The sequence below is a fragment of the Anguilla anguilla genome, chromosome 9 (assembly GCF_013347855.1).
Source record: "Anguilla anguilla isolate fAngAng1 chromosome 9, fAngAng1.pri, whole genome shotgun sequence".
NCBI classification, from domain to species: Eukaryota; Metazoa; Chordata; class Actinopteri; order Anguilliformes; family Anguillidae; genus Anguilla; species Anguilla anguilla.
This window is the reverse complement of record NC_049209.1, coordinates 41,797,981-41,822,613: the sequence shown is the minus strand read 5'-3', so window position 1 is coordinate 41,822,613 and position 24,633 is coordinate 41,797,981. Positions and strand designations below refer to the sequence as shown.

The 24,633-nt window shown below is 45.9% G+C and overlaps 1 protein-coding gene across 1 annotated transcript; it reads right to left on the bottom strand.

The window, feature by feature from the left end:
* Nucleotides 1–2: 2 nt before the first annotated feature.
* ankfy1 (ankyrin repeat and FYVE domain containing 1) lies at nt 3–22,364 on the bottom strand. The gene is made up of 25 exons (XM_035434436.1): nt 22,355–22,364; nt 18,721–18,913; nt 17,606–17,724; nt 17,386–17,521; nt 17,048–17,171; nt 15,049–15,198; nt 12,811–12,976; nt 12,170–12,374; nt 11,878–11,946; nt 11,044–11,246; nt 10,494–10,591; nt 10,184–10,391; nt 10,003–10,101; nt 9,426–9,579; nt 8,587–8,755; nt 7,691–7,809; nt 5,320–5,476; nt 4,122–4,322; nt 3,569–3,745; nt 2,891–3,038; nt 2,437–2,527; nt 1,918–2,042; nt 1,640–1,786; nt 832–922; nt 3–360 (listed from the first exon to the last, which is right to left on the bottom strand). Exons 1-25 carry the CDS (start codon nt 22,362–22,364, stop codon nt 228–230), a joined length of 3,492 nt encoding a protein of 1,163 aa, XP_035290327.1. The 3' UTR covers nt 3–227.
* Between the last annotated feature and the right edge of the window lie 2,269 nt (nt 22,365–24,633).

Sequence of the window (24,633 nt, the reverse complement as noted above, 5' to 3'; positions counted from 1 at the left end):
TGTCAAGGAGCCATTGGACTTTTATTTTTCTCCTCACACAATTACTTTGATCACCAGACCAGACTATTAAATTCTACTTGAAAGTCCACTATAACGCATATAATTTTGAAAGACTGGAATAGTACAGAAGTAGTGGTCCAGGGTTTCCCCAGGCTTCTCTGAGGACGGCCCGTGGGGTCCTCCAGGCCGGTGGGGCCCGGAGTGAAGGACGCGGGTTCCGGCGGGTATTACGACACCCCCCCCAGAGTCAGCACGTCGAAGCAGATGTCGCACACCCGCACTGGCTTGTTCAGGTCAAACTTGATGATGGGGATCTCCTTCAAGGAACACTTGTGGCAGAGCAAGCGTCCACAGTGGCGACTGGAACCGGACAGAAGAGATTCACAAGGGTTTAGGAAGGCGATGATTTGTGCACAGAAGTTGCGCCAAAGAAGCTAAATACATTGGGGTTTTTTTACACATGAGACTTATTTAGAAAACTTACACTTCCTGAAATGTGTAGCTTAATGTCAATCAATAAACACACAACCCCTTTATCAGATATGTTCCCTATCCAAAACATATTATGCTAGTGTCTCTGCAATAAATCAATCAATTTAATCCATTTCAAAATGCCCAGTTGTTATAAAGTGGAAATTCTATTTCCAAAGGGCTTCACGATTTCCAAGACCGCAAAAAAAAAGGGCAGCAGAGGAAGTCTTGCCCAAACATCTCTGCAGAAACGTTCACTCCACGAAGTTCTACATTACCTTTGTGAAGCATATCAACTTCGTTAAAACCACAACGACAATCGTTTAAGAGGTCACTGAAGGCCCAACTTTTAGAACTCACCAGTGATGTTTCCGAGTGGTGACGCCAAACTTCGCAATGCATTCGTAACAGTTTGATCCATCACACCATGGTGGTTCTTTGGACAGCATGTCTTCCAGAGACGTGGGAGAGAAAAAAGAAATGTTGCAAGCGCTTGGCTATCAAGGTCTAATGACCAATGTGAAGGTCATGTGACCACGGCAGTCCATCACTGCAACTAGGTCTAATAGAATACACTATATGACCAAACGTATCTGGACACCCTTTAGTCTGGGGCTGTTTTTCATGGTTTGGGCTAGGCCCCTTAATTCCAGGGAAGGCAAACCTTAATGCTACAGCATACATTCACATTCTAGACGATTCCGTGCTTCCCCAGCAATTTGGAGAAAGCCCTTTCCTGTTTCAGCATGACAATGTCCCTGGGCAGACTTCGACGTCCATATAGAAATGATTTTGTTGTGAACGGAGTGGAGGAAGTTGACTGGCCTGCACAGAGCCCTGAACTCAACTCCAACCAGCACCTTTTGGATCAATTGGAAAGCCAACTGCGTGCCAGGCCTAATTGCCCAATCAGTGCCCAACCTCACTGCTCTTTTGGCTGAATGGAAGCAAAACCCTGCAGCAATGCTTCAACACCTAGTATAAAGCCTTCCTAGACGCATAGAGGTTGTTATAGCTGCAAAGGGTGGACCAACCCCATATTAATAATTTTGCAAGGGATGTTGAATGTCAGGTGTCCACATACTTTTGGCTATGTAGTGTAGATTTCAATGCAATGCTGACCATAACAGAGCCCTCTATGGCCAGCAGTGTAAAGTGAGTAACTCACCTAGGAGTCTGAAGAGCAGCTGCTTGGTGGCGACCTGGTAGTTGAAGATGTTGATGCCCTGGTTATTGGTCACACCCAGCCGAGCCCCAGCCCTCACGATGGCCCGACAGAGGTTAGCGTTTCCTTTCATGTATGCCAGCAGAAGCACTGTAATCGAGAGAGACAGCATCGTATTATTATCATAAAAACACTCTACAGTGTCATAATAACTGCCCTGACAGAATCGACAATACTCAGGTAGAAAAATCACACGGTGAACAGCACTACCGTTCTCTTACCTGTGTTCCCTTCACTGTCGGGTTTGTCCAGAGGATACTCAGGCATACACTCCAGGAACAGTTCAAAGATGGCTGCCGCATTCTCCTTGCCATACTGGCCCAAGACATGCATGGGTGACTGACCCCTGCAACGACAACGTGCTTACAGGAACACCCCCACTAATGATCACTGAGGGATCTCACCTCCTTGCTACAAAAAACCGAAACACTTCAGAAACTGTAGACTTTAATTCAAATGTACATAATGCTATTCAAGGCAGAGAGAGAGAACACTGGGCTCACATTATGGATTAGCCCAGTGAGACTTTAGCATGGAAATACAGGAGAAGAAAATATATATAACTTGAGTTATTGCCCAGGCATTAGAACAGGTTAAGTGTGGGCTCCTGTTCACGACGATACAAGAACGACAGTAGGAAAGATCACCTAGTATTATCAGAAGGAAGATGAATATTGGCACCTGGAGAGGAATGCATTTTGGAAAAGCATGCAAGACGGCTGCGCGGATGAAAGCCCCACCTGAGATTGAAGGCCTCCGCGTCGATGTTGGACTCGGTGAGGAGGGCCCGGACGTTGCTGAGGCGCCCGTGCATCACCGCGAGGTGGAGAGCTGCGGGACGACACCGGCTACGTAACTAAGGGCAATTCCCTTTGGGCTCAGTAAGGCTACGTATGGACACTCTCCAAGGTTTTACTAGATGATTTTCCCTTATCTAAGGAAATTACCTACAGGTGATGCACATAATGCCTCAAATGTAAGGGGCAAGGGATAACAGTAAGTGATTTTCTGCATTAAATCAGATTTACAGTCGTAAGATTCTACTGTTACTATGGTGACGCTTGGAAGCGCAACAGAAAACTAATGCTATCTTCCAGCTGTTGTCGAAGGCATGCTGCCTCAGCTGCCCTGCAGACATAACGGGTGACATGTAAAGAGGGGAGAGGAGGCGGGGCCCGCGGGCCACGTTCCCACCGTTGTTTCCGTTCTCGTCCACGGCGGCGAAGTCCACGCCGTTCTCCAGCAGCACCGAGCAGATGGTGGGCAGGTCCTGCTGGGCCGCCAGGTGCAGGGCGGTCTGCCTGTGTTTGGTCAGCTCGTTCACTTTGGCTCCGGCCAGCAGCTGCAGACGGGCGCACACAAAGACGGGCACGTCTGATTGGCTCTCACATCCTCATTCACACCTGTCTTTAGTCCCGCGCACTGATTACGTCACACAGTAGGCACAACAAAGAAACTGGATGGCCCGAATGTCTCATTACCATGATACCATTTTCTTTCTTTTATATTCAAAACATTTAACCTTATCCAGGTGAAAAGCCAGGAAGATAAACGCTTGATTTTGATTGATTTTCCTCAACACAGACAGGCACGCTATTCTCTGCAGATATGTTATCTACCTATTGGTCAATTTATAACCAGAATGGTAGGAAAGAACAAAGCCACAGGATGACACAAGGCTTGTGATTAAGTGTCTGATTAATACTCTTCATTGACTGGGGCCAGTCTTTCTTCAGTAAGCGTCTGACTCGTGCTCATCACTGCCTGACTAATGCTCCTGATTGGCTGGCTGCAGTTCTGGGGCGGCTCGCTGGCCTGCTGCTTTGCGACCCGCGGGTCTGGCGGCAGCTCTGCCGGGGCCGGAGCCATTACCAGGTTACGGACGATGATCTCGGAGCCGGCCTGGACGGCCAGGTGGAGGGGGGTGAGCTTGGCCGCGTCCTGGACCCGGGAGTTGACGTTGGCCTGGACGCTGATGAGGAAGAGGACGCTCTCGATGTCCGAGTTGTGCACGGCTATGTGGAGGAAGTTCCGCCCTTTGTTGTCCACCTGCGAGAAGCAAAAGAACAGGACAGAAATTTGAGCTACAGAAAACAGTCTCCCAATGCTCATTAGCTGACCTCTGCTAAAGCTAAGCGCCCAGTCACATTTCCAATGCTTTCAGAATTAGAGAGTGATTGTAAAAGGGAGGGCATGACAATGACAATACAATATACACACATTAACCTGTTATCAGTGATGTCTGGTTGGAAACAAATGAACAGAAATCTTATATTGTCAAACTTATTTAGGCAAATTCAGACACAACTAATGACGCAACTGAACAATTCCGCCACAATAATGCCACAATAACCCCTTGGTGTCCTGCGTGGAAAAACTCGGCCCATTTCGGGTCCGGGCGGTAGCGTTTAGCCCCTCCCCTCACCTGCTCGGCCGCGCCGGGCTCCCTCTTCAGGATGGCCTCGGCGGCCTTGTTGTTCTTGTGGGTCATGGCGCAGGCGAAGGGGGTCATGCCCTGCCGGTCGCGCACGTTCAGCCGGATGTCCGGGTGCGAGATGAGCAGCTGGATGATCACGCTGTGCTGGTTGCTGATGGCCACGTGGACGGGCGCTCTTCCCTCCGCGTCCTGGGGGGAGGTTGACATACAAATTCAACGCCAGCGTGGGCCTCTCCTTCCTCCATTAATTTATAAGGCACCAAGGACTGGTCTGCTAGAAGCCCAAATGGGTTTTACAAGAGGCTTCATTGCTTCAGCCCAGCAAGGGTCAGAAACTTAATGAGATAAACTTTTCCCTCTGGAATTCATTTTCAAATTCTGATATCTTTCATCTACAGAACACCTGATAAATATAAATCCCAATTAGCTAGAAGTTCATTGTAACTGTAAGGTCAACTGCTAATCATTCTGCAGAGAAAAACAACACGTGCCCTCGAAACTAAGCATTCATTTTGAATATGAATATTTCCCCTTGAATGTGTATGGGCAAAGGATACCCAAATGGAATTGATATGTTGTGATTGAACCTTGCAACAAATGAAGGGATGGCATCGAACAATCGAGAAGAACCACTGAATGAAAAAGCTTAGCCTGTATCAATAAACATTAACCCATTTTCATTTCTGGGAATAAGTCCAATCCTGAAGAAAAGTGCCTTCATACAGCATTTCCTGTGAATACAATGGCAGCCTACCAAGACCTTCCTCGATAGATTCAACCAATGGCCATCCTCCAAAACACCTTTTGTCCAAAGTAACTATAGAGTATCTGTTCTACTGAGAAGAGTAGCTTGTCTCTTTGTTTATAGACTTCTAAAATGAAATTAACGTTTAAGGAAACAGCCATTCAATATTTTTAATTACAATGAAACTTGTGGTGCCAAGATATCCACAGGCGGTTTAACTGTTGGTGGATCTACATGGCGAGAACTGCTCATCCAGAGCGTTTAAATAAATCAATTTCATTACAGGCAAGCAACTAAAGCTGCAATACTTATTCGATATCACTAAGTCGATCTTAGTTTTCATATAATGCCATTTACAAGCATTTTCTCACTCAGCAGCTCACAATGGACATCCAAAGGAATTTCTGTAGGGAATCAAAAATCTGCTCGTGGTGGACTGACCTGTGCATTGACGTTAGCCCCGAATTCCAAAAGGCACTGTACCACCTCCTCCAGGCCCCAGCTCCCGGCCAGGTGAAGGGGCGTCTGTCCGTCCCGTGCCTCCTCATCCCCCTCGCCGTTAGGCCCCGGCTGCCGCGGGCTGTTCACGTCACACCCGCTGGAGAGAGGAGCGACGGTCACATGGGGTCAGCGCCATGGTAACCCCAATCAACATTCGCCCTTTCATCAATCACAGCTACACTATATGACCAAAGGTATCTGGACATCCCTTTGTCTGGGGCTGTTTTCCATGGTTTGGGCTAGGCCTCTTAGTTCTAGTGAAGGCTAATCTTAATGCAATGACATTCTAGATGATTCTGTGCCTCCAACTTTGCGGCAACAGTTTGCAGAAGGCCCTTTCCTGTTTCAGCATGACAGTGCCCCTGGGCACACGGCGAGGTCCATACAGAAACGCTTTTGTCGAGATTGGTGTGGAAGAACTTGACTGGCCTGTACAGAGCCCTGACCTCAATCCAACACCTTTGGGATCAATTGGAAAGCAAACAGTGAGCCAAGCCTAATTGCCCAGTCAGTGCCCAACCTCACTAATGCTCCGCTGGCTGAATGGAAGTAAATCCCTTCAGCAATGCTCCGGCATCTAGTATAAAGCATTCCCAGAAGAGTGTTGCTATAGCAGCAAAGGGTGGACCAACCCCATATTAATGCCCACAATTTTGGATGAGATGTTAGATGAACATGCGTCCACATACTTTTGGCCATGTAGTGCCATCTAATGGAGACACTGCCTAGACTAATCAGGCGTGTACTGCATAAGTGCACTCTGTTTCACTAAATAATTTAAGCCATTTGCTTACGGTTACAATTGTGATGGGTTCTGTCAACAGTCCATGTGGACTGATGCTCATTTGTCTCATCAGGTCCAAGACTAGAGACCAGGTCCTTATGAGGATATTTTTAAACATGACAGTGAAATAAATAAGTTGTGACAAACCACCCAATGGTGATTAATGATATATAAATAGACTCTGCATGTTATGAATACTCCTAGGTGCAAGGTACAATATGAACAGCTGTTTCAATTAATATATAAAATCTTCCTGCTGAATGTGGATAGTCCACAATAACCCCTCCCCCCCACCCCCGCCCCTTAGGTGCAGCATTAAGCGTTAACTTGGCTCAGACTTGTTTCAGTTCCCAAGCAATATTCCAAAACACTAAAATGTGTATGTTTCATCGTCTTAACCGAATGAACGTAATTGTCTGCATCAAGCTTGACTACAGCTTGACTACGGACTGATGTGCCCTATCAGTGACTCGAAAATGTTATGCCTTTATTTAATTGAAACATTATATTCTCACACTTTCAACGGGCCGTCATGGCGGGAATGCAGGGGCTCAGTTGATCAAAGTAAACAGATGTGAAAACAGCTGTTGGGTCAGCAGAGCAGAGCACTGCTCTCAGCTCTTTCCAAAAACAATGGAGATCCCCAGGGGATCGTTTCAAAGCAATAAAGCCACACTGCTTTGATAGCAGTGTCCATTTGCCATGAAAAAAAAAATGCACTAAGTCAGCTGGATTACTGCCATTGGCTGTAAACAGGTATTTCAAATATGAGGTGGAAAAAAGATTTTAAAGGCTGATACTACCCTGGTAAGAATAAATAGCAGAAGGACTCATTAATGGCTGTATGCAATTTCCCAAAACACGTCCAAATACTTCCATTCGGGAATGCAGGACAGAGTGGGAATGTGGGAGTGAGCGGGAATGCCAGGAGAGAGCGGGAACGCGGGACAGAGCGGGAACGTGGGACAGAGCAGGAATGCGGGACAGAGAAGGTATCTGGTAGTGAGTGGAAATACGGGACAGAGTGGGAATATGGGACAGAGCAGGAATGCGGGACAGAGAAGGTATCTGGTAGTGAGTGGGAATACGGGACAGAGCGGGAACGCGGGATAGAGCGGGAACGCGAGACAGAGCGGGAATACGGGACAGAGCGGGAACGCGGGACAGAGGGAATACGGGACAGAGCGGGAATACGGGACAGAGCGGGAACGCGGGACAGAGAGGGAATACGGGACAGAGCGGGAATACGGGACAGAGCGGGAATACGGGACAGAGAGGGAACGTGGGACAGAGCGGGAACGCGGGACAGAGCAAGAATATGGGACAGAGCGGGAACGTGGGACAGAGCGGGAACGCGGGACAGAGCGGGAACGCGGGACAGAGCCGGAACGCGGGACAGAGCCGGAACGCGGGACAGAGCGGGAACGCGGGACAGAGTGGGAACGCGGGACAGAGTGGGAACGCGGGACAGAGCGGGAATGCGGGACAGAGCGGGAATGCGGGACAGAGTGGGAACGCGGGACACACCTGCGGATGAGGAAGCAGGCCATGCTCTCGTTGTTCTCGTCAATGGCGCGGTGGAGCAGCGTCTGCTGGCAGCCTCCCGGCCCTGCGCTCCAGCAGGTGGCGTCGCAGCCGTGCCTCACCTGCAGAGACAAGGGGCGGAGCCAACAGTGAGATCACCTGCTCTTACAGCACACACACCAGCTCCTCCTCAAACCTGCAATTCTGAACAATCCATTTAACCTGTGCTGATATTCAACATTTAAATGTTTATTGCTGTTAATTTCATTTCTACTGAACTGGCAAGAAGCGTGATGTCAAGAATGACAAGTATTAAAAAGGCTCTACGCATTCACATCTGGGACAAGTAAAGACAATAAAACTGCTGGCTTACATCTATCTTTATGGCAAACAATAATGATTGAGCACTAAGCAAGCAATGTATCTCTTGAATATTTGCTCAGTGGTCTTGCAGGAGCACTGACAGAAGTGGATCGCTTTTGCGCTCACTTACACTCATATGACAGAGTGAATCATTTGCTCAAGGCTCAGTTCCATCTACTTCAAGTCCGTTACACAAACAGGTTCATTTTTCAACCTGAAAGGCTACAGGCCCCAGCTAAAGCCACACAGTGCTCAGACTGACTAGACGCCTTATATGGTTTTAACTCCGATTTACTTGCTGGCCCAAGTCCAACGCATTTAACATTTGAATATGTTTCCAGCAGAATGTTACTGATCATTAACCAAGCGAGCAATCTGTGGCTTCAGTTTAGTGCCTTCCTGACCGATGTCACCTGCCACTCTAAACACAACTGCTGGAACCAGAATGGACTCCACACAGTCCCCTGCAAAGCAGCAGCTTTCCAGAGCCACTGGTCCCATTGACAGCGTGAGGAGGCAGGAGGCGGCTGGTTCACCAGAGTGGAGGCGATGTCCTCCAGGCCGTTCTCCAGGGCCAGCCACAGAGGCGGGTTCCCCTTCTCGTCCATCACCGCCATGTCGGCACCGCGCGTGCAAATGGCGTCCACCACCAGCGGCAGCTGGTTGCTGATGGCGAGCTGCAGCGGCGTCTTACCGTCCTGGGTCCTGCCGAAAAACACGTCAGCGTTAGACACCAGCTCCCAAAACCAACCCCCCTAAGACAGGGAATCTCAAATCCAGCCCACGAGGCCACTGGTACTGCTGGTTTTCTTTTCTACCCGATAGCCGACTGATTGATGCAGACCTGGGTCAAAGACGTATTTGTTTTGGATTCAAATACTTTTCTGTGCTCTATTGATCTTGCCTGGTGTAACTGAGCCTGCCAATATGACCAGAAGGCGGGGTTTGCACCTTTTGAGAGAATTTAATTGGTTCCAACACACCCGACAAGATCAGTAAAGCGTAGAAAAGTATTTTGATCCCGAAAAATACATATTTGACCCAGGTCTGGATTTATGCCACTGATTGGCCAGAGATTATTGCACCTGGTGTCACAGGTGTAAATCAGTCCTGACTAGCAGGGAAGAATAAAAACCAACACCACTACTGGCCTAGGAGCCAGGTCTGAGTATACCTGCCCTACGGCCTTATTTGATCTAATTAGACACCGGTAAAAATGCTATATCAAAGACTGCAGAATGCACATCCACAGAAAGAAAGTAGTCTTGTACCGGCTACTTTTCTCAAGTGAAATGTATATGCTGCACAACACTGACAAGCTATCTGCGTTCAGCACGTGTTAGCCAGCGTAGAAACGCTGCGGATCGGGACGCACCTGACGTTGATGTCGGCCTGGTGCTCCAGCAGGAAGAGGGCGCTCTTACTGTCCTGCCTCTGGATGGCCATGTGCAGCAGGGTCTGCCCGTTGGACATGGTGTCGTTGATGGCCGCACCCGAGCCCAAGAGCTGGGCGGCTATCGTGTGCATGCCTGACAACAGCAAAGCGAGTGAGCATCGGGGCTTTAAAAAAAGGCAATAAATCATTTTCACACATCATTACAGGATCCTTCAGGTTTATTGTGCCTTAATCCCAGGCCCATGATTGCAACTACTGATCAGAGAGAAAGACAGATCAGCATTCAGCTTGCTATTAAAGAAAAATTCAGGCTTAACTTGCAGATATCTATATGTAAACAACATATAAGATTATAGTAGTACTAGAAAAATAAAAAAAAATAAAAAGTAGTCCTAGTACTAGTAGTAGTACTAGTAGTAGTAGCAGTAGTAGTCCTCGTACAAGTACTAGTACTAGTAGTAGTAGCATAGTAGTATTAGCGTAGTGGTAGTTTGGTAAATTACTTTTGTCATTAAACCCATGAAATCTAAATAATTCTCAGTAACATAAAGCCTACCTGTCCAGAGGGCCAGGCCTAACACAGTCTGGTCCACAGAGTCTTTGAGGCTGAAGTCAGGGATGATTTGCAGGTTGTTGGTGGCGTGGAGGGCATTGGCTGAAAAAGGGCAAACATCAGCCATTCAGAGCGGTTATCTCCTCGTAAGAACGAAGCGTTTCCGGAGCGCGCGCGACGCTACCTTTCTGCTCCAGGATGACGGACACCACGTCGGGGTGGTTGTAGACGATGGCCATGTGGAGGGGGCTCTGCAGGTACACGCCCTGCCCCCGCTCCTCCTCGGGCAGGGCCTTCTGCGTCTGCAGGTTGGGGTTGGCCCCCTGCTGGAGCAGCTCGGCCGTCAGGTTGGCCAGGCCGTAGCGGCAGGCCGTGTGGAGCGGGGTCTCGCCCTGCGGGAGGGACGGGCACACGGGGGGGGGGTTTTAACCGGCGTACGAGACGAGGGGCGGGGCGTGTTTTACGGTTAGCGGTTCGAGAGACGCGCGGCGTACCCATTTGTTGGTGTGGTTGACCTGGGCCCCGTGGGTGGCCAGGAAGAGGGCGGCGGCTTCGTTTCTCACTCCCGCCGCTCTCTGAAGGAGGCAGTTCCCTGAGGGGGTGGATTTAAAAACTGTAAGCTATTGTAGAATGACATCATCCATGCAGGCTACTGTAGAATGACATCACCTATGCAAGCTAATGTAGAATGACATCACCCGTGCAAGTTACTGTAGAATGACATCACCTATGCAAGCTAATGTAGAATGACATCACCCGTGCAAGTTACTGTAGAATGACATCACCCATGCAACACTCCTACCGGCTATCCAAAAACCTTTTAACATTACTATCCGTACAATCATTATTACATCAGCCATTTATTCTGATACAACACACTATTACAAACGAGTAGCACTAAACCATGTGCCGCTTGGGAAAGCGTAACAAACACATAAACCCTGGACTGTCCACCGGTGATAAATTACACAATGCTCTCTTTCGCAGGGCATAAGAACCAGCTGGGAGGTGCGGGCACACGAACGCGAGAGGCGGAGTCAGTACCCGTGGTGGCGTCGGGGGCGTCCGGGTTACTGCCTCGCTGGATTAGCCTGGCCGCGAAGCTGTTCTCGTCGAAGGACGTGCCGTTGACCACCGGCGCCTCGTCCTCGAAGGGGTTGACCGACTGGTCGGAAGACACGGTGATGTACTGGAGGGCCAGCCACAGGGCTGTGCTCCCTTCATGGTCCTTCAGCTCCAGGTCAAGCCTGGCCAGGAGAGCACAAGGGTCAGCGCTCAACACCGCATGCGGTGCCTCGACGTGGAGGAAACGCTGAACTGGGATAAGTCTGAACTTAATGTGAGCTGGTGCAACCCTGTACTGGCGACCAGGGAACTCATTTTGTATCACTTCTGGTTGTTACCATTTTTTTCCACTGTAGGGACACGACTAGGGCCCTGGACCCCAATTACCACCCCTCTTCCAGAGATATATTTGTTAGCTTGTGAAAAGCTCAAGAACTATAGTTATGTTCTGCCAAAAATAATAAGAAAATAAGTTCAGTCTTTTCACAACATAACAGTCTCCATATTATGGAGAGTAGTATCGATAAGAGTATCAACAGGTAATTTCGGTATCAATACCAGTATCAATAAAATCCTAATGATGCCCATTCCTAGTCAGTTTGCAGCACTACATGCTAGCACACGTCTGACACCCCAGGAAACATCACATTACATTTACATCCAATCACTGAGCAGATGCTCTAGTTGAAAAAGATTTACAAAGTGCAGACAAAAAGGTTAAGTAAAGAACAGTAAAGTCACTGGATTTAAATTGGTCCAGTCTCTTCACGTTGGAGAAATCACCATACCAGTATAGGCCACCGTGATACTCACTGCTTGCACTGTAAAAGCTGGTTGAAGACGGGCTCATTCCCAGAAACCACCGCTTCATGTAAAGGGGTTCTGCGGACAACGTAGGAACACAAATCTCAATATCGGAGCACAAACTGCATTCAATGGAGATACATTCAGTCAAAGAGCACCTGTACTTGGGAGAATCCTAAAATGGAGGGTTGCTTAAAGAAAAAAAAGCACAGGTCACTCACTACAGAAACTTCCAGAAAACCCAAAGCAGTGCAGCAGGCCTGCGCGTGCTAGCCGGCCGCTAACGGCACCCCGTACTCGCCTGCCTTTGCTGTTCTGCATGTTGGGGTTGGCCCCGGTCTTGAGCAGGGCCTCGGCGATGCGGGCCATGCCGTTCATCACCTCCCCGGAGTGCTTTTTGGGACTGAAGGAGCAGACCAGGTGCAGGGGCGTCTCCACCGCCCCCACCGTGGCCGCGTTCACCTGGGCCGAGTGGCGGATCAGGAAGGTGGAGGCGAACTCGTCACCTGTGGTCAGAGGGAAGGATCGGCATTGGCTGTTCAGAGAAGGGGTGCGGGCGTCCTGGCTCGATCAACCTCACACCTTCTCCACTATCATGTTTAAGCCAGACATCACTCTGCATAAACTTAGCAATTCTGGACATTGAATATGTCGTAACGCCAACAGAGAGAGAACTGTACACTCATAACTGATTCTCAACTACCACAGGGATTTTACACTCTATTTTTACTTCATTGCCCAATTTTGAACAACAAATCAGATTAGCAAGCCTGTCCTAATTTGGGCAGAGGAGAAATCCTAGCCGAATTAAACCTCCCCTGATTGGGTGAAGCTACGGCCGATCGTGCATCGCAGACTGCACTGGCGCAGTCGGGACTCAGCTCCAGACTACGGCGTAGCTCGCTACGCTAACGGCGAGCGCTTCGGGCCAGACGGGCGCACCTCTTTGGATGGCTTTGTGCAGAAGGCTCCAGCCGCTTTGGTCCACCATGTCCACGTCGGCCTTGTTGTTGACCAGCGTGGTGGCGATGCTCTCCAGCTTCCGCGACAGGGCCAGGTCCAGCGCCAGGTCCCCATTGTTGTCCAGCTCGTTCAGCTTCCCCGGCAGCTGAGGGACAGGGGGCAGAGGGCCGGAGAGTGAGTCTGAGACCCCCTTTACCAACCGCCGTCATTCAACACCTCGGGTGATCGGACAGCAATGGGACAGCACTCAACCACGTACAAATACCAGTGTAAATGTTCCCAAGACGCATGGAGGACAGACTGTGATCTGATCGCCTAAGCCACCTCAGGAGGTGGTCCGGGACACTCTGTGACCACGCTGAACACAGGTGTAAATGCAGATGGGTCTTCAATCCACACGTAACAACTACATAATCGGAAATACGTGTTCGTGTAGCTTCTCAGATGGCCACCGTTATCTCTTAAGGGACCCATTTTTTATTGCAGACAAAGTAATGTCTGCAAGTTCGTTACTATATCTTTCTAAGGTACTCGCAACCTCAGGAGAGCTGCGGTTGTTTGACTTGGAAGTGACTTTGGATCGTGATCGGATCTTAGTGCAGACAGTGGAGACACATGTTAAAGCCAGGTGTGAATGTAATCCGACCAAATCACATCTAGATTCAATCTGGATACGAGATGCATGTTAATGCCAGGTGTAAACGTAATCTGGCTAAATCACATCAACACTGCCTAGCCAAAAAAAAAAGTCTCCTGCATTCGTTGTGGCATTGTTTCGACAACCTTATGCAACGTCACAACATTTATTTCCATCCAGAATTGAATTAATTTTTGGCCGAGATCTTGTATTGACGACGGGAGAGCTGAACCACTCCATAAAGTCTTCTCCAGTACATCCCAAAGACTTTCAATGGGCTTAAGGTCAGGACTCTTTGGTGGCCAATTCATGTGTGAAAATGATTCCCCATGCTCCCAGAACCACTCTTTCACAATTTGAGCCCGATGAATCTTGGGATTGTCGTCCTGGAATATGCCCGTGCCGTCAGGGAAGAAAAAATCCATTGATGGGATAACCTGGTCATTCAGTACATTCAGGTACTCAGCTGACTTCATTTCATTGCCGCATAAATCAATAAAATTAATCAAAGCTAAAGGCGGCCCAACAAAATATTAGTGTGTGCAACTGTTTTTTTGGCCAGGAAGTGTAGATACAATCTGTATACATGACGCACGTTAATGCTAGGTGTAAAGGGGTCAAACAGAAACAAGCCTGCAGCCAAAACAGGCGCTTCTGTCAGAGATCAGAGAAAGATTAGCTGAACCTGTTGTTCTTGGCCTAAGTGATTGCAATCAGTTCTAGAAATAAACCAGTGTGACCAAAATGAACCACAAGCAGACAGAGCATTCAGAAACCATGGACTTGTGAACACTAAGAGAGAGCATACATCAGGCAGTGCCTGACAATGAATAAGCCACAGCTGAACAAGGCCAGTGTGTCCCCATGTTTCATTGCATCCGCAGGCTCTGTGTGAGAAATGACTCTACCGCTCTTGGTTTTAAAGACACTTACAAGCTCATTTTGATCTGTTAGTGACTGAAGGTCAACAGAGAACATTGTAACTGCAGGTAATCATTACACTTGCTTGAGCCTGCCTGCTTGTATCTTTAGGACCACCAAAACATCACCTGAGGCGTTCCATACATGATCAGAAACACAATGTAAGAATATGCTGATTAAGACATCCAGTTCCTAGCTGTGTGAAGATACAGAGCACTTGGGTTTGAAGACATAACTTATTGGACTTGCTTTGGAAAGTATAATGTGCTACAGGTGAAAATACTGGCTAAAACAAAACATAAACCAGGGCTGCCAAACCCTGTTTCTGGAGATTTACTGTCCTGCAGGTTCTTACTCCAGCCCGGACAAAGCATACCTCATTTAACAGAAAGAGATCTCATTGAGCTGCTAATTAGTGGAATCGGGTGTTGAAATGAAACCTATAGGATGGTAGATCTCCAGGAACAGGGTAGGGCAGTCCAGGCATAAACCATGCCACTATGAATAAACTTAAATCCAACCAATAGCAATTAAGCAGCATGACCAACACACGTACAGCAACTGCTCATTGGTTAAGGGAATCCTGCAATAAGGCTTGGCTGTGACCAGCCACATTCCTTAGCTGACTGACTGTTCGGGCTGGACTGTAAAGACAATACCTGCGAGTCCATCTCGATGAGGTAGAGGAAGACCACGTCTTCCCGTTCCACTTTGATGGCTTTGTGAAGAGGAAACTCTGTCTTGGACTTGATCATCTTGTAAAGCAGCTGTGCACTCATGGTGCTGAAGTCCTCCTTCCTCAGGTCATCCTGTGAGCATACATGGAAGAAAAACATCTCATCAGCAATGCACTCTGCGATAAAGGCTACATTACAGTTAGCATGAGGTATCAATTCATAATTTTGTTAAAGATTCTTTTGTATACACAAATTGTGGAATTATACATTCAAATATGTCTGAAGGCCCATTTTCTTAAGTTAATGATGACACAATTGCTTAAACCAAAAGGTACGAAAGCCTTTAAACTTTAAAGTGATTGTCTATTCAAATGCAGGTAATCCAGCTAATAAATTAAAGATTGAGAGACAATGCAGGAGCAACAGCTAACTATGCTAGAGGACGGAGAAGCACGTGTGCTCTCTCCCAACAGTGAATGTAACCCAGAGAAGTGGTCTGGCCCAAATTCCTCCACCGTGTCTGGCCGAGGCCACTCAAGATTTATGTTCAGTTGTTTTTAAAAATGCAGAAAAGACAGTCCCTCAGGTGCCAGAACAGCAGCCATTTTAGAACCAGTCTGAAAAAGAAAAAATGTGCTGGCCTAGAGCTCACACACATCTTGGTCCTATTAAAAAATTTTTTAAAAATTTTTTAAATAAGCAAAGGAAAGCATACGCAAAGAAATGGCTTTGTAAAGCTTTTGAAGTGAAAAATAATTACATTTTTCCTACAGTTGACACAAGGACATTCTTAGATATGTCAAGCCACTAACACTAAAACATTTCACTGGTTGTGAATTGGCCACAACTGCTACACTGAAATGCGAGCATGGACCTTGCATGATTTTAGCACCTAGTTGACATCAATCTTAAAAATTAGAACCTTACAAATGAGACGCTCATGTGAAAGTATACAGCAAAATTTATTCTATTGTTTTAGAATCTAGTACACACCTAGCTCTAGCCCAAATTTAATCCAGCTGGTTTTAACATTACGAAACAATCAGTATAAAACAATGATTTTCATTGAATGTAGAGCTATACCGCATAACATATTACTAATTCAAAACTATAACGTTTACTCTTACTAATGTATTTTGTGGTCCCAAGACCACGTTCACTTATCAATATTCAGCAGAAAATAGTAAAATGTGCATGTGCGCATGTGCTTGTGCGTGTTTACACACATTCTTATATTGCCAGAAGAGACAGTGGCCACAGTAAAGGAGCAGGTGATCATATTCAGTGGCTTCAGACACTGGATTATAATACATGGCAAGTACTCCACCCACCTGTCCAAAACATGTCAAATGGGAGCAGATTCTTTTTCACGGGTCTTGTTTCATAACCATCAATGAAATAACTCTTGAGAAGACACAAACCGTAGGCAGTGACAGAGCAGCACGGAAAACAGTCCAGCCTTCACATAACAGACAGTAGCCTTATTACTCGATATGTACAGTCAAGCAAGAAGCAACAGCCCCGTGTGAAGCATACAGGCCCGTTTCATCTAGCTCCTAGATTGTTAAGCCCTCATCTCCCTACCATGTTCATCATCTGAAGCTCAAAAGCAGACTTCATGTCTTGGACATGTGACTCTGCATATCGGGTGGGCCCTGAGGACCTTCTGATAATGTTCTCAATCAGTTTATACTCTACCTTGCCTTTCTTAAGGGATTGAGGACCATGATATATTGCCATTTTTGGACAAGATGATGTCATCATGGCTTTGAGCTTCTGTCTCACTGGGGCCACCCTCCACATCAGAGCTCTCTTTGTCATGGTCAGGAATATACTCAACTATCTACTTGAGATAGATTAGGCTAGATGACAGGTGCACCACCAAGAAAAGAGGAGAAAGCTAGTAAAAATCATATTTCCATATTTGTTTTTCTGTTTGTTTCTGTTTCTGAAGACACGCAATGAAAGAAAGACTCCCCACCCAATGGCTGGCGATGATCTCGCCGCAGTAGTTCATCAGGGTGGTGGCGTTTAGCTCCTCGGCCGTCTGATAGAAGCGAATGCAGTTTCTCACGTTCACCGATGACATCACCCCTTTCTCACACCTGTCCAAGAGCAATGTGACAGATGAGACAAGCAAGGCACTATATTCACGGTACATGCACTTTTAAAGTAAATAAACCAAACACTTGCATCACCTGCAATGATGAGCATACAGAAGGTCCATGTAACAGCCCAGACATAGTCCAAAGTTTGCCCATAAACCACCTGGGAAGCACATACGAGGAAATACAAAACCAAAATTGAGGCGACGGTTACCTTTCCCGCAGCTGCTGAAGCTGGAAGCGGTTGGCCAGCTTCATGAGGTCAATCAGGAAGGCGTCATCCTCGCTGAGCTCCAGCTCGTCCGTGTACGCCCAGCGCAGCATTGCCATGGCGACCTCGGGGTTGGCGTCTGCGGGCGCAGAGGTGCGGTCAGGGGAGGAAGGTGCGGGAATCGCGGTGCGGTTCACGGTCGCGGTGTTTGCGCATGACTCACCCGATAAGTCCAGCTCCGTCGTGGAGGCCAGGTTGGCCAGGCTCCAGACTTCGCTGCGAGCCGCCAGCACAAACTTATGAGCGCTGTACCTCGTCTCTCCCACCTTCACCTTCAGGTCACTGCCAGATGAACAGAAACGCATTTCAATGCACATCTACGGTCTGGTCTCCGTCCCAAATTTTATTTCTCAAACGTGGTTGTACTCGTGTCCTTGCTCCCAATCTTACTTCCAAAAAAAGCACATGCTGTGGCTGTAACTGTTACCACCTCAGGCTGTGGCTCGTTGCAGAAACCACACGACACCACAGACAGCCCAACTCAACAGGCTTACAGCTCATTTAGAGCTCAAGATGGTAGCCGTAAACCCTAAATACAGTGGAAAGTGACATTGTTATAAAAGGTTTGTTTTACAATAAGTGTGACTGACATGGAGTGGATTCTTTATTTGGCCAAGTCAAACTGCATAGACAAAGCCTCATATCCAACTCCATATGCTGCCTTGATTGGTCAGAAAAATCAGGCAACCAATCGCCTAACAGGAGACGTTCCTTGAACGATTCTACAAATGAGTCAGCGGGAAGATGTGCGTCGCCACGGCGACAAGCACCCATTATATTAACATTGCATTACATTTATTTGGCAGACACTTTTATCCAATGTGACGTACAATAAGTGCATACCGAAAGTCATTGGAACAACTATAATACACAGGTCACATAAGGTACAATATTCATTATGCAACAGTTATTCATAGCCAGGAACACATTACGTCCAGTTCACACAGTAAGCATTAGGCTAGGTCAGAAAGTTTTGGTAAGTCAAACTAGGAGGCAAGACAATGAGCAACAACACAAAGATAATGACACAAGTGCAATACAAGTGCTGGGTAGAGGTGCAAGTGTAACATGAACAAATTAGAAGGATGCAAGTGATAAGAGCGATTCTAGAGTGGGAGTGCCCTGCACAGTAGTGATAGTTAGTCCAGTTACAGTGAAGAGATGTGTCTTCAGGCCCAGCGGAAGATGGACAATGACTGACTAGTTTGTAGGGGAACAGGGAGTTCGCTCCACCACTGGGGAGCTAGGGTGGAGAAGCTCTGAGGTAGGGACCCTCACCTGTACTGGTCCTGCTGGTAGAGTTCCCCCACGATGGTGAGCAGGCGGCCGATGAAGGACTCGCTGCCGCTGTCCTGGCTGGCCTGGGCCGCCAGCATGGCGCAGCGCCGCTCCGTCTCCGCCAGCTTCTGCTGCATCTTCACGTACTCCTGCCGCAGAAGGGCAAGGTGCTTCTGCAACTTGGCCACCTCCTCTGGGGTGGGAGAGCCAAAGAGAGCCGCTGAGAAAGGGCCAGCGCGAAGGTGCGCCGCGTCGCCCGAAGGGCGTGCCCACAAACACGGCACGCCCAAGCAGCACAGGGCCTGGGCCACGGACTGACCGTCCTCTACAATCGCTACAGGCCATGGACACGCAAATCTGGACCTCAAATCCAGTTCCGGTCCTGGTTTTCTTTTCCCCCCAGGTAATTAACTGAACAATTAGTGCTACTGATTGGCCAGGCTGTGATCACACCTGACTCCCAGGTAAAGGGAGGGTGGAAAACCAGCAGTTCTTGGACCTCGAGGGCCACGATTTGAGTAACTGGGGTCTAGGCTATATTACACATCCGTGCCGAAAAAGCCAAGTTAATTCCCAGGTTTCCAGAATGTATTACTCCAGCTCTTGCTATGCACTGAACTGAAAATTAGTCATTTTAAACTTGTCACTGTTCATTCATAAATGACACTAAGGCACTTCAAAAAAATAAACACAGACTCCAAGTACTTAGCTATATTGTACATATACATAATCCTTAGTTCACCAACCGGGCCTGTCATATTGCATAGCATTACAGTTTATATCGATTTAAGAAAAATACTAGACCTGTTATTTGAAATGATACGAGTCTCAGCCATGCAATAGCCCTGTGCACGCAGGTAGCAGGGGTGCAAGTGGACAGGATTACAGATGGTTTCAACAAATACTGGAAAAACTATTCAACATTTCCCTTTAAAAGCCAATGAGTCCTGACCACATTAGAAATAAAGGCAGGGTCTCATTCAGGCACAGATGGCTAAATAAAACACAAAGTGGCAATACAAACATAATGGCAGAATACAGAGCAGAAATCACACTTATCACGAAATGGCATTCACAATGAATAAGCATCCAATTTCAGCACAGAGGAGCCCTGTAACCTGCATGAATGGATACTGGATTACTTTATTCTCACTTTTCTTAAGATATAATTAGTGGCTCGGTTGGTACAGACAAGTTGAAATTGCTGGTTGTTCCTTAACGTAAAACTCATAACCTAGATATTGTTTTAGTAAATATCCAGCTGCACAGTAGAACTGCATGTAAAATGACTAACTGTCCAAAAAGAAAACAAATTAGCCTAACTAAATCTGTAATAGTACCATTAACTTTTTCATTAAAAAATTACATGGAAATGAGGCCGTTCAGAATTTCATGAGGCAGGCTGAGCATAATAACACGGTGCAAGGCAGTAATCAGTGAAATTACATCCACAGCAACAAGCAGAGCAACAAACAACGGCGTTGACAGGATTCCCCAAGCTGCTCGAGTGAGGCAGGAGCCAGGCCCGCTCCAAGTTTCCTTTTCTTGAACTCATCCTTAGTTTCAGTTTATGGAGAACAGCTGAGGAGGCAGTTCACGCCCCTCCCACTCGGAGGCCCAAACATTTCCTGCTACTCTCTGCGCTCAGCAGTGTGCGCGGAACTGAGAAAATCGCAGGAAAACCTCTGCTGTCTTGCGCCAGTGGATCTACAGGAAAGACAAATGCTGCGACAGCAAGAAATGCGGCGGCCAACAAAAACTAAACTGACACCGGCGTCTTTCGCGCTAACGAAATGTCGTTCCTTACGTGGGATTAAAAAGACTGATGTGATTGAAAAAATGTAGGCTGGGCTGATGCTGTGTCCAATAGTTTTAACTGAAGCTAGGCTGCTTTGTATAAGAAATTGTGCCAGACCTGGCTAACAATTCCCAGACCAACGACTGATTAGAATCAAGACATACCTACGCATAACCCTAAAAAAGTGCGGATCATAGGCTGCTCCCAAATATAATTAAATGACTTCTTAGTTCATGCGGTGGCAGTGTTGAATAAGGTTTTGTACTGTAACTACATGCAACTGGTACGCACATATAGCTACCAAGCTCCTCCACTTTCATATCTTGTAGTAAAAAAAATAAATAAAATCATAAGCTAACATAAAACAGGCAAAATACAGAAGACCAATTGCACAGCCAATGAGTGCAATTGCCTTGGAATGTCATAATTAATGTTATTTAATTTTTTTTTTTAATTGTTATTTGATCCATTGTATCTTCCAGTTAAGGAATATTAAACACATAATTCACCAATGGGAAAATTGTGAGCAGTACCTAACCAGCGAATTCAAAGGAGAGAAGTAGGAAACAGGACGGTGAGCCATAATGGACAGGCAATATTAACAGGAAATGGTCGTGGTAACTCGCTAAAGCTTTTAGTCGCCTAGTCGAATAACCAACCCTAGGCGTTAGGTAATTTGCGATTAAGGCCAGACCACCCCTATCTTGGGTTGACGTTATGACTTCTGGCTGGCAAGATGCCTAGGAAACCCTCATTATACGAACACAAATACTTTGTAAAATAGCCAGCCATTGCTGTTAACGAATTAAGATAGCTGGCAAAATGAAATATACGTTTTTAACAATTAACAAGAAAGAAAATTAGCTAGAAATTTAATGTCTACACTTCATAGCTATCTATGCAAATGTTCAATTTTTTCATATTTATTCCACAGAATGGAATTATCCCCGAAGCAAGCTAAATACAATGATTGGCAGTCTGGCCAACGTTATCTATAGCTGCAGTTCACCGGCTATACTGGCAACTGATGATGCCGTATTATTGGTTGGTTAAATTAGCTTGCAGACAAGATGATATAGCTGGGTATCAAAACAACAAACTAGGCTAAAAGTATCTATTATACTTAAGCTTACGCTATGTAGATCCTGTGTATCCGAGCCAGCTAACGTAAATGACAATTAAATTAGCGTTACAGACAGGATGATGTTTGGCAATATCAAGATCTCAAACAAGTTAGCTAGCTACGTTGGCAGGTCAAAGATAGCCCAATATGCAAGCCGAGACTACTAAACAACTTAACTAATAACTCACAGGATAGTTTCAATATAGCTGCAAGATATTTTAGTTAGCTAGTTTTATAAAATACGTGCGTTTTAGCCAGTAGTGATAGCTGAAATTAATAAAAAGGCGGGGATTCTGGACATGACTGTTTAATAAATAATAACCAGCAATGAAAGATGACTTCAAATTAGAGAACATTTAAACAAGATACCCGAAGGCTAATTCACACCGTTTCTTTTTCGTACATTTTTGTTGTTAATCATGCAAGAAAAACTGCCCAGTAAATCCCGTGGCATTCAGCACCAACACCACCCTATTCACCACCTGACTGTGTGAAGCAAGCTGTGGCTAACTAGCTATCAGGCTAACCGTTAGCTTCACGAAATAGAAGACGTACTACGACAATGAAGCGGAAATAAATCATGCGTTCCTTATTTAAACTTTTGCGCGAAATATTCAGAAAATGCTTATATGCACTACCGATGATAAAAACGTTTCAACCTGCGGCAAAGAATCGTAAGGCGGTGTAAATATGTTCAGAAATCATTCTCATACCTTCAGCCATGTTGGGTCGGGGGAACTGTTCCGTCTTCTATCGCGAGAGGACGAAGAAGCAGGGCAGGGCCAGCTGAGAGGGGTAAGGAGAAAGTTTTTGCATACGAAGGAAGCAGTAGGTCTGTGGAAGAGATAGTGAAGGCACCTGGATGGTTCATAAGGCTGAATCTTTTACAGCGGCAAGTGTCTGTCTATCATCAGGACTTTGATCTCTCATTGCAAGCAAAACTAAACAAGACTGAAACCTTGAAGCCGGTCCGCGACATAGACAATGTCCGGTATAGATAACTGGCATTGATCACGTTAATGCAGAAGCGGTGCGCCATCTAGCTGGTTTTGACACAAAAAACAGCGTTATTTGCGGGGGAAGTGTTACAATTTCCCACAATGATATTTGTTGATATTTCAAAATGTGATTATAGCGGCGATCCAGACTTGTTCCTTTCTCCCGAATTTCATGTATATTTCACAAAATATACTTGTTTTGAAAATAAAGGCGGCTGGTAATGTTATATCAAATCGGTAGTGTGCATTAGGCTCATGCTAGCAATCTCACTGGCTAGTGCGGGTGAAGTGGACAAGTGGCCATTGTCTGAACTGTAGCCCACTCGTGGAGCTTTCAACCGATCTAAATTAGGCAGTTCTCACAAGAGGTTTTTGTTCGGGCCATATGGTGCAACTCAACTTGGCAAACACCTGACTGAAGACACTGATGCTTCCAATGGAAATTATTTGAATGGGGACATGCATTTCATCACTATTGTTTTACATAAGACAGAAAATTTTCAATTTACACATACATTTCTTAAGTAGTTTTAGGTCTGTGACACTGTCAGACCTGGGTCCAACGTGTATTTGGTTATTCAAATGCTTTTCTGTGCTCTATGGATCTTGCCTGGTGTAATTGAGCTTGCCAATATGACCAGAAGGCGGGGTTAGCACTTTTTGAGAGCATTTAATTGGTTCCAATACACCAGACAAGATCAGTAAAGTGTAGAAAAGTATTTGAATCCAAAACAAATACGTATTTGACCCAAGTCTGGACACTGCATTGGGAACAGGATTTGTAATACCATGAAGCTATTATGCATTGCTCAGGGTTCTTGCTGAAGTTCCAGTTCATATAACCCTAAGTAACATTGGCTTGAAATCCATATTGCAGACAGGGATATATTACAATGAAAAGACCTCAGAAGTGAAAAGGCTCCAGATGTGTCACAAATTCATTATCTAGCTCAGGACCTAAATGATGGCTCCAATATTCATATAGGTATCCACAAAACAGTTTTGTTGGTTGTAGATATGCTTACATAAGCACAGACAGAAGTATGACATACACGACAGAAATACATTTAATATAAGAGCTTCGCTGTGGGTTTCTGACTTCTGCTTTTGCCTTCCACAACACAAGTTACAGTTTCTAAGACTAAATTTCCCAACCTGGTCAGCAGATAATACTGAAAGTATCCAAAATATCCTTTAATTCACATAAAAACGGGCCAACATAAACGCGCACACTACAACTGAAATATCAAAAAAGTGAATTATCCATTTAACGTAACTTAAATTGACATTCTAATAATATTCACAAAACATCACTTTATACAAAGTATCTTCCATTACAAATATTGATTTAAAATGTAGTAGCTACAAATCATTTACTTCAAATATCTCAAACATATACGTGATACTCAGTAATTCCACCATCCTTAATGTAATATTGTCCTGTGTTTTTCCATCTTGTCAACTCAATAAAATCAAGTTATCAAATGTAGTCTGATGATTGTAAACTGACTGAAAATGTTAGCTTGGAAGTATGAAGCTCTACTTAACTTGTGTGGAAATAGTAACTCCAGCCAAGTAAATTAATTGCACTCTTGTTGAAGCTCAAGGGGATGACATCACTCCTAGAAATTCATCTGCTTACTCAAGTCTCTGTACTCTGCAACACTAACATGCAACTACAAGTCACATAATAGCAGTCTTCTTATAATCAAGGGCAAAACACCCACAGTCCATACAGGAGAACACAGTTGCACAAGGATTTTCCATTCTATGTGGGTTCAAATAGCAGTTAATAAAACAGAAGCGATATGCACTATTCTTTTAAGGAAAAGTAGGCTTATGACACAATAGACCATTAAATAAAATTGTTTCTGCTATGCTTAAATTAAGTAAAGTTAAACATTAAATTAAATGTATGTATACAAGTATAGGAGGAACAATGCAAAGTGGCTGGACCATTTGCTGATGTGTCAAATCCAAACCTTAAAACAGTA

Coding starts and splice junctions, on each gene's coding strand:
- ankfy1 (XM_035434436.1), bottom strand. Junction 10,102..10,183: donor CGTCATCCTGGAGCAGAAAG/GTAGCGTCGCGC, acceptor GCCCTTTTTCAG/CCAATGCCCTCCACGCCACC. Junction 8,756..9,425: donor CAGGCCGACATCAACGTCAG/GTGCGTCCCGAT, acceptor GTTTTTCGGCAG/GACCCAGGACGGTAAGACGC.